At 59.6% G+C, this 14,361-nt stretch overlaps 1 protein-coding gene, 3 pseudogenes and 1 gene segment (V, D, J or C); 2 read left to right on the forward strand and 3 right to left on the reverse strand.

The window, feature by feature from the left end:
- Nucleotides 1-1,552: 1,552 nt before the first annotated feature.
- LOC115916140 lies at nt 1,553-2,370 on the forward strand (the record flags this gene model as incomplete). The annotated part of the segment is given in 2 exon segments: nt 1,553-1,906; nt 2,338-2,370. Coding segments are annotated over 2 exon segments (387 nt in total), but the record flags the coding sequence as incomplete, so codon positions are not given.
- Nucleotides 2,371-2,537: 167 nt separating this feature from the next.
- LOC115916141 lies at nt 2,538-5,469 on the reverse strand (annotated as a pseudogene).
- A 306-nt stretch (nt 5,470-5,775) lies between these two features.
- Nucleotides 5,776-6,635, reverse strand: LOC115916142 (annotated as a pseudogene).
- A 2,868-nt stretch (nt 6,636-9,503) lies between these two features.
- LOC115916143 lies at nt 9,504-9,894 on the forward strand (annotated as a pseudogene).
- A 1,809-nt stretch (nt 9,895-11,703) lies between these two features.
- LOC115916144 (Ig heavy chain Mem5-like) lies at nt 11,704-13,641 on the reverse strand (the record flags this gene model as incomplete). The annotated part of the gene is given in 4 exon segments (XM_030969840.1): nt 11,704-11,748; nt 11,854-12,081; nt 13,281-13,590; nt 13,592-13,641. Coding segments are annotated over 4 exon segments (633 nt in total), but the record flags the coding sequence as incomplete, so codon positions are not given.
- Between the last annotated feature and the right edge of the window lie 720 nt (nt 13,642-14,361).

Below are 14,361 nucleotides of genomic sequence, written 5' to 3' on the forward strand. Positions count from 1 at the left end.
GCCCCGATCCACCCATTAATTAATTGGGCACCTCCGCCCGACTTTTGCATCTCCTCGTCCCCGTGTCCCCTGTGTGCCGCAGGGCTCCGGGCCAAAGTGACCCTGCTGGAGTCCGGGGGCACCTCCAGCCCCCCGGGGGTCCCTGCGCCTCCTCTGCCGAGCGTCCGGGTTCAGTTTCGGCAGTTATGGGATGGGCTGGTATCGACAGAGACCCGGGCAGGCACTGGAATTCGTAGCACAGATCAGCAACGGTGGTGGCAGCACCTGGTACGCGCCCTCAGTCAAGGGCCGGTTCACGATCTCCAGGGACAACGGGCAGAGCTCGGTGACGCTGACCATGAACAGCCTCAAGGACGAGGATTCCGGATCCTATTTCTGCGCCAGAGCTTCTTGCTCCGGTTGTGTTCCTGCTGCTGGTTATGGTGACGATGCCCGGGATGGCATCCAGCTCCTGGGTTTTGCTCCCTTCCCATAACTGAGTCCCCAAACTCTCCATTTTTTTTCCCCAAACCTCAGACCTTGTCCCACTAATTGACTCTTTCTCCTCATTAGGCACGAAATGTCACCACTGACCCTAAAACTCAACTATTGGCCCCAAATATTCACCTGTGGCCCCCAGTTCTGTCCCCACTCCCCAGATTTCCCATTTTTGCCCCAAATCCCAGCCCGTGCGTGGCAGGGCCCGGATGCTGCAATCCAGGGCTTGAACTGAGGCTCCTTTGCTCTGCCCCGGCCCACGGAGAAATCCCAACCGGAGATTTCCCCCGGTGCCACAAACCCATGGGAAATCACGGCCAAAAACCACTGAAAATCTGGAGATTTTGGGCAAAGCTCCGGGCCGGCCCCAACACTGAACCGCCTCTGTCGGCACCGGCCCCATGTTGGTTCGGCCAATCGGTGCCCGGGGAGCCGGGGGAGATTTGGGTGAGATGGGCAAAACTGGGGGAAAGCCCAGAGTTGGGGCAGCAGGGAGGACTTTGGGGGAAAATGGCCGAGATTTGAGAAAAAGGCCTGGATTTGGGGAAGGATCAGAGAATTCTGTGATACTTGGGAACAGAGAGGAGAGGGCTCGGGACCACACCCACCATCAACGCCATCAGGAAAAGCAGGGTTGCCGCAACCACTGGTGTGACGTCTGGCGCAGAAACAGGATCCGGAATCCTCGTCCTTGAGGCTGCTCATGGTCAGCGTCACCGAGCTCTGCCCGTTGTCCCTGCAGATCCTGACCCGGCCCTGCACCGAGGGCGCGTACTCGGTGCTGCCACCATTGCTGATACTGGCGACGAATTCCAGCCCCTGCTCAGGTCTTTGGCGGACCCAGATCATGGCAAAACTGCCAAAATCGAACACGGCCACTCCCCCATCCCCAAACCTTCACCGGTTTTGCCCCAAATTCCCTTTGTCTGGCCTCAAATCTCCAACAGAGGTTTCCCGTGTGCTGAAGCGCCTAAACCCCTGCAATTAGCCCCAAATCCACCCATTAATTAATGGGCACCTCCGCCCCACTTTTGCATCTCCTCGTCCCTCGTGTCCCCTGTGTGCCGCAGGGCTCCGGGCCAAAGTGACCCTGCTGGAGTCCGGGGCACCTCCAGCCCCGCGGGGGTCCCTGCGCCTCCTCTGCCGAGAGTCCGGGTTCAGTTTCGGGAATTATGGAATGTATTGGATCCGCCAGAGACCCGGGCAGGGGCTGGAATTCGTCGCAGGGATTGACTACGATGGAGAAACCGAGTACGCGTCATCGTTCAAGGGCCGGGTCACGATCTCCAGGGACAACGGGCAGAGCTCGGTGACGCTGACCATGAACAGCCTCAAGGACGAGGATTCCGGATCCTATTTCTGTGCCAAGGATGCTTATGCTGGTGCTGCTGCTGATGCTGCCTATCGTATTGACCCCGTCCCCATCCCCGTGTCCCCCCTGTCCCCATTCCCCAGCCCCTTCCCCCAATCCCCAGCCCCTGACCCCATTCCTGTCCCCGTGTCCCAGCTCTGAGCTGGTTCTGCCCCAAATCTCAGCTCCTGGCCCCAAACCTCAGCTCCTGGCCCCAAACCTCAGCTCTGGGCTCCCAGTCTCAACCGAGCTCCCCAAACCTGGGTGCCAATGGTCGAGATTTGGGGAAAATGGGCCGGATTTGGGTCCGTGGGGGTCAATGATGGGGTCAGGGTTGGAGGGAAGGACCCGGGGAACGGGGACAGGGGGGGACCTGGGGATGGGGATGGGGTGAAACAGCAGCACCCCAACCAGCACCGACAGTTTTTGTGCAGAAATAGGATCCGGAATCCTCGGCCCTGAGCTTGGCCATGGTCAGGGTTATGAAGCTCTGCCCGTTGTCCCTGGAGATGGTGAACCGGCCATTGACCGACGGCGCGTAGCCGGTGCTGGAACCGTCCTTGTTGATCCCCGCGAGCCACTGCAGCCCCTGCCCGGGTCTCTGGCTCATCCAGAACATTCTGAAACTGCCGAAACTGAACCCGGACGCTCGGCAGAGGAGGCGCAGGGACCCCCGGGGGGCTGGAGGTGCCCCCGGGCTCCAGCAGGGTCACTTTGGCCCGGAGCCCTGCGGCACACAGGGCACGTGGGCACGGCCAAAGCTCAGACATTGACCCCAATCCTGACTCTTGGCCCCAAATTGGGGACCCCTGGACCTGCTGTGCTGGAGCAGCCCGAGCTGCACTCGGCCCTGTCAAACACAGATGTTAAAAATGACCAAACCCTGGAACTTTCTGTTTCCTTTCCTGTCCCGGCCACGCCCCGGCGGCTGCCAGGAAGGAAGCGGGGGGAGGCTGCGGAGCCCCAAAACCGCGGCGGCTTCTGCTCCCTCCCACCTGGGGCTTCGCTCCTTCCCGCCCGGCCCTCGGTGTCGGGGTGCTGCCCCTGGGCTTGGGGCTGGAATCCTCTCTCTGCCACCTCTGGAGAAAAACCCTTTTTTCCCCAAAACCATGAAATTTTGGGGAGATGAAATTGCTGACATTGATCTGGAGCCGAGGGCTCCATGCTGGGAGAGAGGCAGATGTTGGAACAGCTGCGACCCCGTGAGGAATTGGAACAGAGAGTGAGAGCAGAGCGGCCCTGTGCTTCCGGGAGAAGGAGAAAAATAAGATTTCAGTTCCCCGGGATGGAGATGATTTCAGAGACAGAGAACAATGAGGGTTTTGCCTTTGAACAGCCCGTCTTCAAAACAATTCCCAATCGGTTACGAGAAGCTGAGGGCAGGTTTGTGGCAGCGGGAAGGATTTCACCATGGGGGCTGCTGCTCGGGATGACATTACAAACCACTAAATAATGGATTTTAACTCGTAAAGAAATCTCCATGACCTTAACAAGAGGGACTTCCCTCAGTGAGCTGAACAGTGATTATTTTAGATGTGCTAAACTGACTGAAATTTTTAGGGCTTTTTCTGTGCATTGCAAGTGGGACTTAATAGGTTGTGGGGGTGCAGAAGAGTTCCGAGGGGTTCGTTTTGTTCTTAATTTTTTCCCCTTTTAGCTGCTTTTAATAAATTTCCTTTTGACCCTTTTGAAGGTTTTGAGCCTGCTTTGCCTCTCTCCTGATCCGGTCTGGGAGGAGGAAATGAGGGCGCGGCTGATTGGGCAGCTCCGAGCCCACCATGCTGGGGAGAAATTGGGTGGGAAATGTCAAAATTGGGGAAATCTGGGACTGGTGACACAAAACCACAAATCCCGGCCCGAGGTATCCATGGAGAGATCGACCAGGCCAGGTGGGGACAAAGGGGGCAGGGCTGGGCCAGGGGAGGGGTCTGGGGACAGCTGGGGACAGCTGGGGACAGCTGGGGACGTGGGGGCGGTCAAAACTGCCAGCGGTGTCAGCATTGCGGGAATAAACGTGTTTGGCGCAGAAATAGGATCCGGAATCCTCGTCCTTGAGGCTGTTCATGGTCAGCGTCACCGAGCTCTGCCCGTTGTCCCTGGAGATCCTGACCCGGCCCTTGACTGACGGCGCATAGCTGGTGCTGCCACCTCTGCTGATGCTGGCGACGTATTCCAGCCCCTGCCCGGGTCTCTGTCGATACCATCCCATCCCAAAACTCCCGAAACTGAACCCGGACGCTCGGCAGAGGAGGCGCAGGGACCCCCGGGGGGCTGGAGGTGCCCCCGGGCTCCAGCAGGGTCACTTTGGCCCGGAGCCCTGCGGCACACAGGGGACGTGGGGACGAGAAACCGGATTGGTCCAGGGCCTCAAAGTGGGTGTGGCCAGCAGGAAAAAGGGGCGGGGCCCACCTGGGAGGGCGAGCAGGAGCAGCAGGGGAAGGATGATGAACTCCAATGTTCATAATTTGGGGCCAAGAGTCAGGATTTTGGGGTCAATGTTTGAGCTTTGGCCGTCCCTGTGTCCCCTGTGTGCCGCAGGGCTCCGGGCCAAAGTGACCTGTTGTATTAAACACGTTTACAACAATACGGATGCAGTAATATATTATACAACTATACTTGTGCATTACAGTAATACCTCATACCAGTTACATTGCACCAGCATCTATCTCTACTTGTCGAGGCGGTCATAGCTCAAAGTGAATCCCTTAAATGTCCCGAACCCAATCCCTCATTGCTTGTTGGTGGCTCACCTATTCCCAGGTGTCTTGATTACACAATCAGGTCTAGACCTCTTTGTGCCTTCCACCTGCCACTCTCAGCTTCACCAACGCCTGCCCCACCGTCCCCAGTGGGTCACAGTAGCCCCACACACTTTACACTAATACTTATACATTAAACATTACAGCCATACTTATATATTACAGTGAGCATCACAACAACAGAGTCCAGCCCCTCCAGGGGCTTTTCCCGAAGCACCCAGCCAGGAGCATCTGCAGCTAATCCAGCAGCGACCCAACGAAGGATATTGCTGCCAGACTGCCACAGAGCCCTGGCATGTCCAAAGCTTCTCCAGCCCTCTCCTGGGGTCTACCCTCCTGGGGTCAATCCTCTTCTGAGATTATTCATCCCCCCCGGGGGAACTCACCATCTTCTCCAGGGACTCTCCTGGTCCTCACCCTCTCCTGGGGTCTTGGGATTCTTCCCTTCCCTCCTGGGGTTCCTCGTCTTTGCAGCAGTCTTCTCCGGGGCAGCCTTCTCCTGCTTCTTGTAGCTCTTCTTGCAGTCTTCTGACTCTTTGTCCGGCTCCACCCTTTTATGGCCCTGGTTCTCAATTACGCACAGGTGTGAACACAGCTGCAACTCATTGGGGAATACTGTGCCCCCTTACAAGTCTCCCTACAGTGACCCTGCTGGAGCCCGGGGGCACCTCCAGCCCCCCGGGGGTCCCTGCGCCTCCTCTGCCGAGCGTCCGGGTTCAGTTTCGGGAGTTTTGGGATGGGCTGGATCCGACAGAGACCTGGGCAGGGGCTGGAATACGTCGCCAGTATCAGCAATGGTGACAGCACCTGGTACGCGCCCTCGGTGCACGGCCGGTTCACGATCTCCAGGGACAACGGGCAGAGCTCGCTGACGCTGACCATGAACAGCCTCAAGGACGAGGATTCCGGATCCTATTTCTGCGCCAAAGAGGCTGGCACTGGTGGTTGGATTGCTGTTGCTGGTATTTGCCGTTTCGGCCCCGTCCCTGTCCCCGTGCCCCAGACCCTTCCCTCCAGCCCCTGACCCCACTCCTGTCCCCGTGTCCCAGCCTTGCCCTGCTCTGGCCCCAAATCAGGGCCGGTTTCACCCTCAGCTCAGCCCCGACCCTCGAATCCCAACCATTTCCACCCAACTGGACCCGTTCTGCCCCAAAATTTCAGTGTTGGAACCGAGTCACGGCCACGGACCTAAATCCGGCCCATTTTCCCCAAATCTCGACCATTGGCACCCAGGTTTGGGGAGCTCGGTTGAGACTGGGAGCCCAGAGCTGAGGTTTGGGGCCAGGAGCTGAGATTTGGGGCCAGGAGCTGAGATTTGGGGCCAGGAGCTGAGGTTTGGGGCCAGGAGCTGAGATTTGGGGCCAGGAGCTGAGGTTTGGGGCCAGGAGCTGAGATTTGGGGCCAGGAGCTGAGATTTGGGGCCAGGAGCTGAGGTTTGGGGCAGAACCAGCTCAGAGAGGGGACACGGGGACAGGAATGGGGTCAGGGGCTGGGGATTGGGGGAAGGGGCTGGGGAACGGGGACAGGGGGGACACGGGGATGGGGACGGGGTCAATACCATAAGCAAGAGCACCAGCAGCCCAACCAGCACCAGCACGTTTCGCACAGAAATAGACGGCGGAATCCTCGTCCTTGAGGCTGTTCATGGTCAGCGTCACCGAGCTCTGCCCGTTGTCCCTGGAGATCGTGAACCGGCCCTTGACGGACGGCGCGTAGTAGGTGCTGACACCACTGTTGATCCCCGCGAGCCACTCCAGCCCCTGCCCGGGTCTCTGGCGGACCCAACCCATCCCAAAACTGCCGAAACTGAACCCGGAGCCGCGGCAGAGGAGGCGCAGGGACCCCCGGGGGGCTGGAGGTGCCCCCGGACTCCAGCAGGGTCACGGCCGCTCCCCCATCCCCAAACCTTCACCGGTTTTTCCCCAAATTCCCTTTGTCTGGCCTCAAATCTCCAACAGAGGTTTCCTGTATGGAAAACTTCCTTAAACCCTGCAATTAATCCCGAGCCACCCATTAATTAATTGGGCACCTGTGCCCGACTTTTGCATCTCCTCGTCCCCGTGTCCCCTGTGTGCCGCAGGGCTCCGGGCCAAAGTGACCCTGCTGGAGCCCGGGGGCACCTCCAGCCCCCCGGGGGTCCCTGCGCCTCCTCTGCCGCGGCTCTGGGTTCGATTTTGGCAGTTTCGGGATGGGCTGGATGCGCCAGAGACCCGGGCAGGGGCTGGAGTGGGTCGCACGGATCAACAGCGATGCTGGTTGGACCGGGTACGCGGATTCAGTCAAGGGCCGGTTCACGATCTCCAGGGACAACGGGCAGAGCTCGGTGACGCTGACCATGAACAGCCTCAAGGACGAGGATTCCGGATCCTATTTCTGCGCCAAAGCTTCTTGCTCCGGTTGTGTTCCTGCTGCTGGTTATGGTGACGATGCCCGGGATGGCATCCAGCTCCTGGGTTTTGCTCCCTTCCCATAACTGAGTCCCCAAACTCTCCATTTTTTTTCCCCAAACCTCAGACCTTGTCCCACTAATTGACTCTTTCTCCTCATTAGGCACGAAATGTCACCACTGACCCTAAAACTCAACTATTGGCCCCAAATATTCACCTGTGGCCCCCAGTTCTGTCCCCACTCCCCAGATTTCCCATTTTTGCCCCAAATCCCAGCCCGTGCGTGGCAGGGCCCGGATGCTGCAATCCAGGGCTTGAACTGAGGCTCCTTTGCTCTGCCCCGGCCCACGGAGAAATCCCAACCGGGAGATTTCCCCCGGTGCCACAAACCCATGGGAAATCACGGCCAAAAACCACTGAAAATCTGGAGATTTTGGGCAAAGCTCCGGGCCGGCCCCAACACTGAACCGCTTCTCTCAGCACCGGCCCCACGTTGGTTCGGCCAATCGGTGCCCGGGGAGCCGGGGGAGATTTGGGTGAAATGGGCAAAATTGGGGGAAAGCCCAGAGTTGGGGCAGCAGGGAGGACTTTGGGGGAAAATGGTGAGATTTGAGAAAAAGACCTGGATTTGGGGAAGGATCAGAGAATTCTGTGATACTTGGGAACAGAGAGGAGAGGGCTCGGGACCACACCCACCATCAACGCCATCAGGAAAAGCAGGGTTGCCGCAACCACTGGTGTGACGTCTGGCGCAGAAACAGGATCCGGAATCCTCGTCCCTGAGGCTGTTCATGGTCAGCGTCACCGAGCTCTGCCCGTTGTCCCTGCAGATCCTGACCCGGCCCTGCACCGAGGGTTCGTACCCGGTGCTGCCACCAGTGCTGATACTGGCGACGAATTCCAGCCCCTGCCCAGGTCTTTGACGGACCCAGATCATGGCAAAACTGCCAAAATCGAACACGGCCACTCCCCCATCCCCAAACCTTCACCGGTTTTGCCCCAAATTCCCTTTGTCTGGCCTCAAATCTCCAACAGAGTTTTCCCGTGTGCTGAAGTGCCTTAAACCCTGCAATTAGCCCCGAGCCACCCATTAATTAATTGGGCACCTCCGCCCGACTTTTGCATCTCCTCGTCCCCACGTCCCCTGTGTGCCCAGGGCTCCGGCCAAAGTGACCTTGCTGGAGCCCGGGGGCACCTCCAGCCCCCCGGGGGTCCCTGCGCCTCCTCTGCCGAGCGTCCGGGTTCAGTTTCGGGAATTCTGGAATGTATTGGATCCACCAGAGACCCGGGCAGGGGCTGGAATTCGTCGCGGGGATTGACTACGATGGAGAAACCAGGTACCCGCCATCGTTCAAGGGCCGGGTCACGATCTCCAGGGACAACGGGCAGAGCTCGGTGACGCTGACCATGAACAGCCTCAAGGACGAGGATTCCGGATCCTATTTCTGTGCCAAAGAGGCTGGCACTAGTGGTTGGAATGCTGCTGCTGATATTTGTCGTTCTTGGCCCCGTCCCTGTCCCCGTGCCCCAGACCCTTCCCTCCAACCCCTGACCCCACTCCTGACCCTTTGTCCCAGCCTTGCCCTGCTCTGGCCCCAAATCAGGGCCGGTTTCACCCTCAGCTCAGCCCCGACCCTCGAATCCCAACCATTTCCACCCAACTGGACCCGCTCTGCCCCAAAATTTCAGTGTTGGAACCGAGTCACGGCCACGGACCCAAATCCGGCCCATTTTCCCCAAATCTCGACCATTGGCACCCAGGTTTGGGGAGCTCGGTTGAGACTGGGAGCCAGGAGCTGAGATTTGGGGCCAGGAGCTGAGGTTTGGGGCCAGGAGCTGAGATTTGGGGCAGAACCAGCTCAGAGCTGGGACACGGGGACAGGAATGGGGTCAGGGGCTGGGGACTGGGGGAAGGGGCTGGGGAACGGGGACAGGGGGGACACGGGGATGGGGACGGGGTCAATATGAGAACCAAGAGCAGCAGCAGCAGCACCAGCATAAGCATCCTTGGCACAGAAATAGGATCCGGAATCCTCGTCCTTGAGGATGTTCATGGTCAGCGTCACCGAGCTCTGCCCGTTGTCCCTGCAGATCGTGAACCGGCCCTTGACTGACGGCGCGTAGTAGGTGTTGACACCATTGCTGTAGATCCCCTCGAGCCACTCCAGCCCCTGCCCGGGTCTCTGGCGGATCCAATACATTCCAGAATTCCCGAAACTGAACCCGGACGCCGGCAGAGGGCGCAGGGGACCGGGGGCTGGAGGTGCCCCTGGGCTCCAGCAGGGTCACTTTGGCCCGGAGCCCTGCGGCACACAGGGGACGTGGGGACGGCCAAAGCTCAGACATTGACCCCAAAATCCAGAATCTTGGCCCCAAATTGGGACCCTTGCACCTCCCCATCCTCATCCTCTTGATCCCGCTGGCACTCCCAGCTGGGTCCCGCCCGTTTTTTCAAAAATCCACGCCCACTTTGAGGCCCTGGACCAATCCGGTTTCTCGTCCCTGTGTCCCCTGTGTGCCGCAGGGCTCCGGGCCAAAGTGACCCTGCTGGAGTCCGGGGGCACCTCCAGCCCCCCGGGGGTCCCTGCGCCTCCTCTGCCGCGGCTCTGGGTTCGATTTTGGCAGTTTCGGGATGGGCTGGATGCGCCAGAGACCCGGGCAGGGGCTGGAGTGGCTCGCAGGGATCACCAACAATGCTGGTTGGACCGGGTACGCGGATTCAGTCAAGGGCCGGTTCACGATCTCCAGGGACAACGGGCAGAGCTCGGTGACGCTGACCATGAACAGCCTCAAGGACGAGGATGCCGGATCCTATTTCTGCGCCAGAGCTTTTTGTGCTGGTTGCTGGGCTGTTGGTAATCATGGTGACAATGCTGGTGATAGCATCAAACTTCTGGGTTTTGGTGCACTCCCATCATAGTGCTTCCAAAGCTCTAATTGCCATCCCAAACCTCGCCTCCTGACTCAGCCCTTGATCCTCTGTCTCCATTTGCACCCATGGCCATCTGTGACCCCAAACCCTCCCCAGCTTCTGCCCCAAAACCCAACCATTGGCCCCAAACCTTCACCCCTGGCCTCCAGTTCGGGCCTCGTCCAATCAGGGCTGGGGGAGCCGGGGGAGATTTGGGCGAAATGGGCAAAACTGGGGAAAGTCGAGACTTGGGGCAGCAGGAGTGGACTTTGGGGGAAAATGGCCGAGATTTGATGAAGAGGGCTGAGATGTGGAGGAGAGACCAGAGGACTGCGGGACATTGGGGTACAAAGTGGAGGGGATTTGGGCCAAGAGCAGAACCATCAATAAATGCAACAGCAACAGCACCATCGCTGCTGGCACAGCCCCCATCAATGCATCGGCCACAGAAACAGCATCCGGAATCCTCGTCCTTGAGGCTGTTCATGGTCAGCGTCACCGAGCTCTGCCCGTTGTCCCTGGAGATCCTGACCCGGCCCTGCACCGAACCCGAGTAGCCGATGCTGCCACCGTTGCTCCTGATCCCCGCGACGAATTCCAGCCCCTGCCAGGGTCTCTGGCGGATCCAGAACATGGAGAAACTGCCGAAACTGAACCCGGAGCCGCGGCACAGCAACGTCAGGGACCCCCGGGGGGCTGGAGGTGCCCCCGGGCTCCAGCAGGGTCACTTTGGCCCGGAGCCCTGCGGCACACAGGGGACGTGGGGACGAGAAACCGGATTGGTCGAGGGCCTCAAAGTGGGCGCGGCAACCAGGAAAAAGGGGCGGGACCCACCTGGGAGGAGGATGATGAACTCCTAGGGTCCCCATTTGGGGCCAAGAGTCAGGATTTGGGTCAATGTCTGAGCTTTGGCCGTGCCCACATCCCCTGTGTGCCGCAGGGCTCCGGGCCAAAGTGACCCTGCTGGAGCCCGGGGGCACCTCCAGCCCCCCGGGGGTCCCTGCGCCTCCTCTGCCGAGCGTCCGGGTTCAGTTTCGGGAATTATGGAATGTTCTGGATCCGCCAGAGACCCGGGCAGGGGCTGGAATACGTTGCGAGTATCGACAGCAGTGGTGCTTACACTGAGTACGCGCCATCAGTCAACGGCCGGGTCACGATCTCCAGGGACAACGGGCAGAGCTCGGTGACGCTGACCATGAGCAGCCTCAAGAACGAGGATTCCGGATCCTATTTCTGTGCCAAATCTGCCTATAACAATTGGGGCGCTGCTGCTGCTGCTGCTGCTGCTGCTGCTGCTGCTGATGGGTTTGACCCCGTCCCCATCCCAAGGTCCCCCCTGTCCCCAGTCCCAGACCCTTCCCCCAAACCTCACCCACTGACCCAGCCCTGCCCCTCTGTCCCCATGTGCCCCAATGGTCAGCACTGACCCCAAACCCTGCCCTGCTTCTGCCCCAAATCTCACCCTTTGCCCCAAATCTCAACCATTGGCCCAAATCTCAACCTTTGGCCCCAAATCTCAACCACTGGCCCAAATCTCACCCTTTGGCCCCAAACCTTCCCCCTGACCCTTTGTCCCAACCTGGCCCCGTTCGCACCAACGTCGCCCATTGGCCCCAAACCCTGCCCTGCTTCTGGCCCCAAACTCACCTCTGGGCCCCAAATCTCCCCCTGGTGCCCCAAAAGTGCCCAAAGGGTCGAGGTTTGGGGACAGCGGGTGAGGTTTGGCTCAGCGGCTGCGGCCGGGAGCCCAAAGTGGGGATTTGGGGCAGAACCGAGCGAGTTTTGGGGCCAAACCAGTCGGGTTTGGGGTGGAACCAGTCAAGGTCTGGGGTCTTTGTTCACCATTGGTGGAAATGGGGAGATCTGGGGCAAAGGGACAAGGGCTGAGGTTTGGGGGAAGATTCTGAGATTTGGGGACAGGAGGGGACCCAGTCAAGGGGAAGCGGCCAATAACAGAGACATCATTACCCCAACTGGCACCAGCAGCTTTGGCGCAGAAATAGGATCCGGAATCCTCGTCCTGAGGCTGTTCATGGTCAGCGTCACCGAGCTCTGCCCGTTGTCCCTGGCGATCGTGACCCGGCCCTTGACTGACGGCGCGTACCCAGTCCAACCAGCATTGTTGGTGATCCCTGCGACCCACTCCAGCCCCTGCCCGGGTCTCTGGCGCATCCAGCCCATCCCAAACTGCCAAAACTGAACCCAGAGCCGCGGCAGAGGAGGCGCAGGGACCCCCGGGGGCTGGAGGTGCCCCCGGGCTCCAGCAGGGTCACTTTGGCCCGGAGCCCTGCGGCACACAGGGGACACGGGGACGAGAAACCTGATTGGTCCAGGGCCTCAAAGTGGGTGTGGCCAGCAGGAAAAAGGGGCGGGACCCACCAGGAGGAGAAGCAGGAGCAGCAGGAGAAGGATGATGAACTCCAATGTTCATAACTTGGGGCCAAGATTCCGGAATTTGGGGTCAATGTCTGAGCTTTGGCCGTGCCCACGTCCCCTGTGTGCCGCAGGGCTCCGGGCCAAAGTGACCCTGCTGGAGCCCGGGGGCACCTCCAGCCCCCCGGGGGTCCCTGCGCCTCCTCTGCCGAGCATCCGGGTTCAGTTTTGGGAATTCTGGAATGTATTGGATCCGCCAGAGACCCGGGCAGGGGCTGGAATGGCTCGCGGGGATCGACAGCAATGGTGTCAGCACCTACTACGCGCCATCAGTCAAGGGCCGGGTCACAATCTCCAGGGACAACGGGCAGAGCTCGGTGACGCTGACCATGAACAGCCTCAGGGACGAGGATTCCGGATCCTATTTCTGCGCCAAAAACGCTTATGATGGTTGGGGTTGGGAGGCTCACGCTGCTGGTTCTAATTTGGCCCCATCCCCATCCCCCGGTTCCCCCGTGTCCCCGTTCCCCGGGTCCTTCCCTCCAACCCTGACCCCATCGCTGACCCCCACGGACCCAAATCCGGCCCATTTTCCCCAAATCTCGACCATTGGCACCCAGGTTTGGGGAGCTCGGTTGAGACTGGGAGCCCAGAGCTGAGGTTTGGGGCCAGGAGCTGAGATTTGGGGCCAAGAGCTGAGATTTGGGGCCAGGAGCTGAGATTTGGGGCCAAGAGCTGAGATTTGAGGCCAGGAGCTGAGATTTGGGGCCAGGAGCTGAGATTTGGGGCCAGGAGCTGAGGTTTGGGGCCAGGAGCTGAGATTTGGGGCCAGGAGCTGAGGTTTGGGGCCAGGAGCTGAGATTTGGAGCCAGGAGCTGAGATTTGGGGCCAGGAGCTGAGGTTTGGGGCCAGGAGCTGAGGTTTGGGGCAGAACCAGCTCAGAGCTGGGACACGGGGACAGGAATGGGGTCAGGGGCTGGGGATTGGGGGAAGGGGCTGGGGAACGGGGACAGGGGGGACACGGGGATGGGGACGGGGTCAATATGAGAACCAAGAGCAGCAGCAGCAGCACCAGCATAAGCATCCTTGGCGCAGAAATAGGATCCGGAATCCTCGTCCTTGAGGCTGTTCATGGTCAGCGTCACCGAGCTCTGCCCGTTGTCCCTGGTGATCGTGAACCGGCCCTTGACCGAGGGCGCGTACGCGGTCCAATCAGCATTCTTGGTGATCGCTGCGACTTCTTCCAGCCCCTGCCCGGGTCTCTGGCGCATCCAGCCCATTCCATAACTCCCGAAACTGAACCCGGACGCTCGGCAGAGGAGGCGCAGGGACCCCCGGGGGGCTGGAGGTGCCCCCGGGCTCCAGCAGGGTCACTTTGGCCCGGAGCCCTGCGGCACACAGGGGACACGGGGACGAGGAGATGCAAAAGTCGGGCGGAGGTGCCCAATTAATTAATGGGTGGATTTGGGGCTAATTGCAGGGTTTAAGGCGCTTCAGCACACGGGAAACCTCTGTTGGAGATTTGAGGCCAGACAAAGGGAATTTGGGGCAAAACCGGTGAAGGTTTGGGGATGGGGGAGTGGCCGTGTTCGATTTTGGCAGTTTTGCCATGATCTGGGTCCATCAAAGACCTGGGCAGGGGCTGGAATTCGTCGCCAGTATCAGCAGTGGTAGCAGCACCTACTACGCGCCCTCGGTCAAGGGCCGTTTCACGATCTCCAGGGACAACGGGCAGAGCTCGGTGACGCTGACCATGAGCAGCCTCAAGGACGAGGATTCTGGATCCTATTTCTGCGCCAGAGCTTTTTGTGCTGGTTGCTGGGCTGTTGCTAATCATGGTGACAATGCTGGTGATAGCATCAAACTTCTGGGTTTTGGTGCACTCCCATCATAGTGCTTCCAAAGCTCTAATTGCCATCCCAAACCTCGCCTCCTGACTCAGCCCTTGATCCTCTTTCTCCATTTGCACCCATGGCCATCTGTGACCCCAAACCCTCCCCAGCTTCTGCCCCAAAACCCAACCATTGGCCCCAAACCTTCACCCCTGGCCTCCAGTTCTGCCCTTGTTGCCCAAAATTGCCCATTTTTTCCTGTGCCCGCTCA

Source organism: Camarhynchus parvulus, unplaced genomic scaffold (genome assembly GCF_901933205.1).
Source record: "Camarhynchus parvulus unplaced genomic scaffold, STF_HiC, whole genome shotgun sequence".
Classification (NCBI taxonomy): Eukaryota; Metazoa; Chordata; class Aves; order Passeriformes; family Thraupidae; genus Camarhynchus; species Camarhynchus parvulus.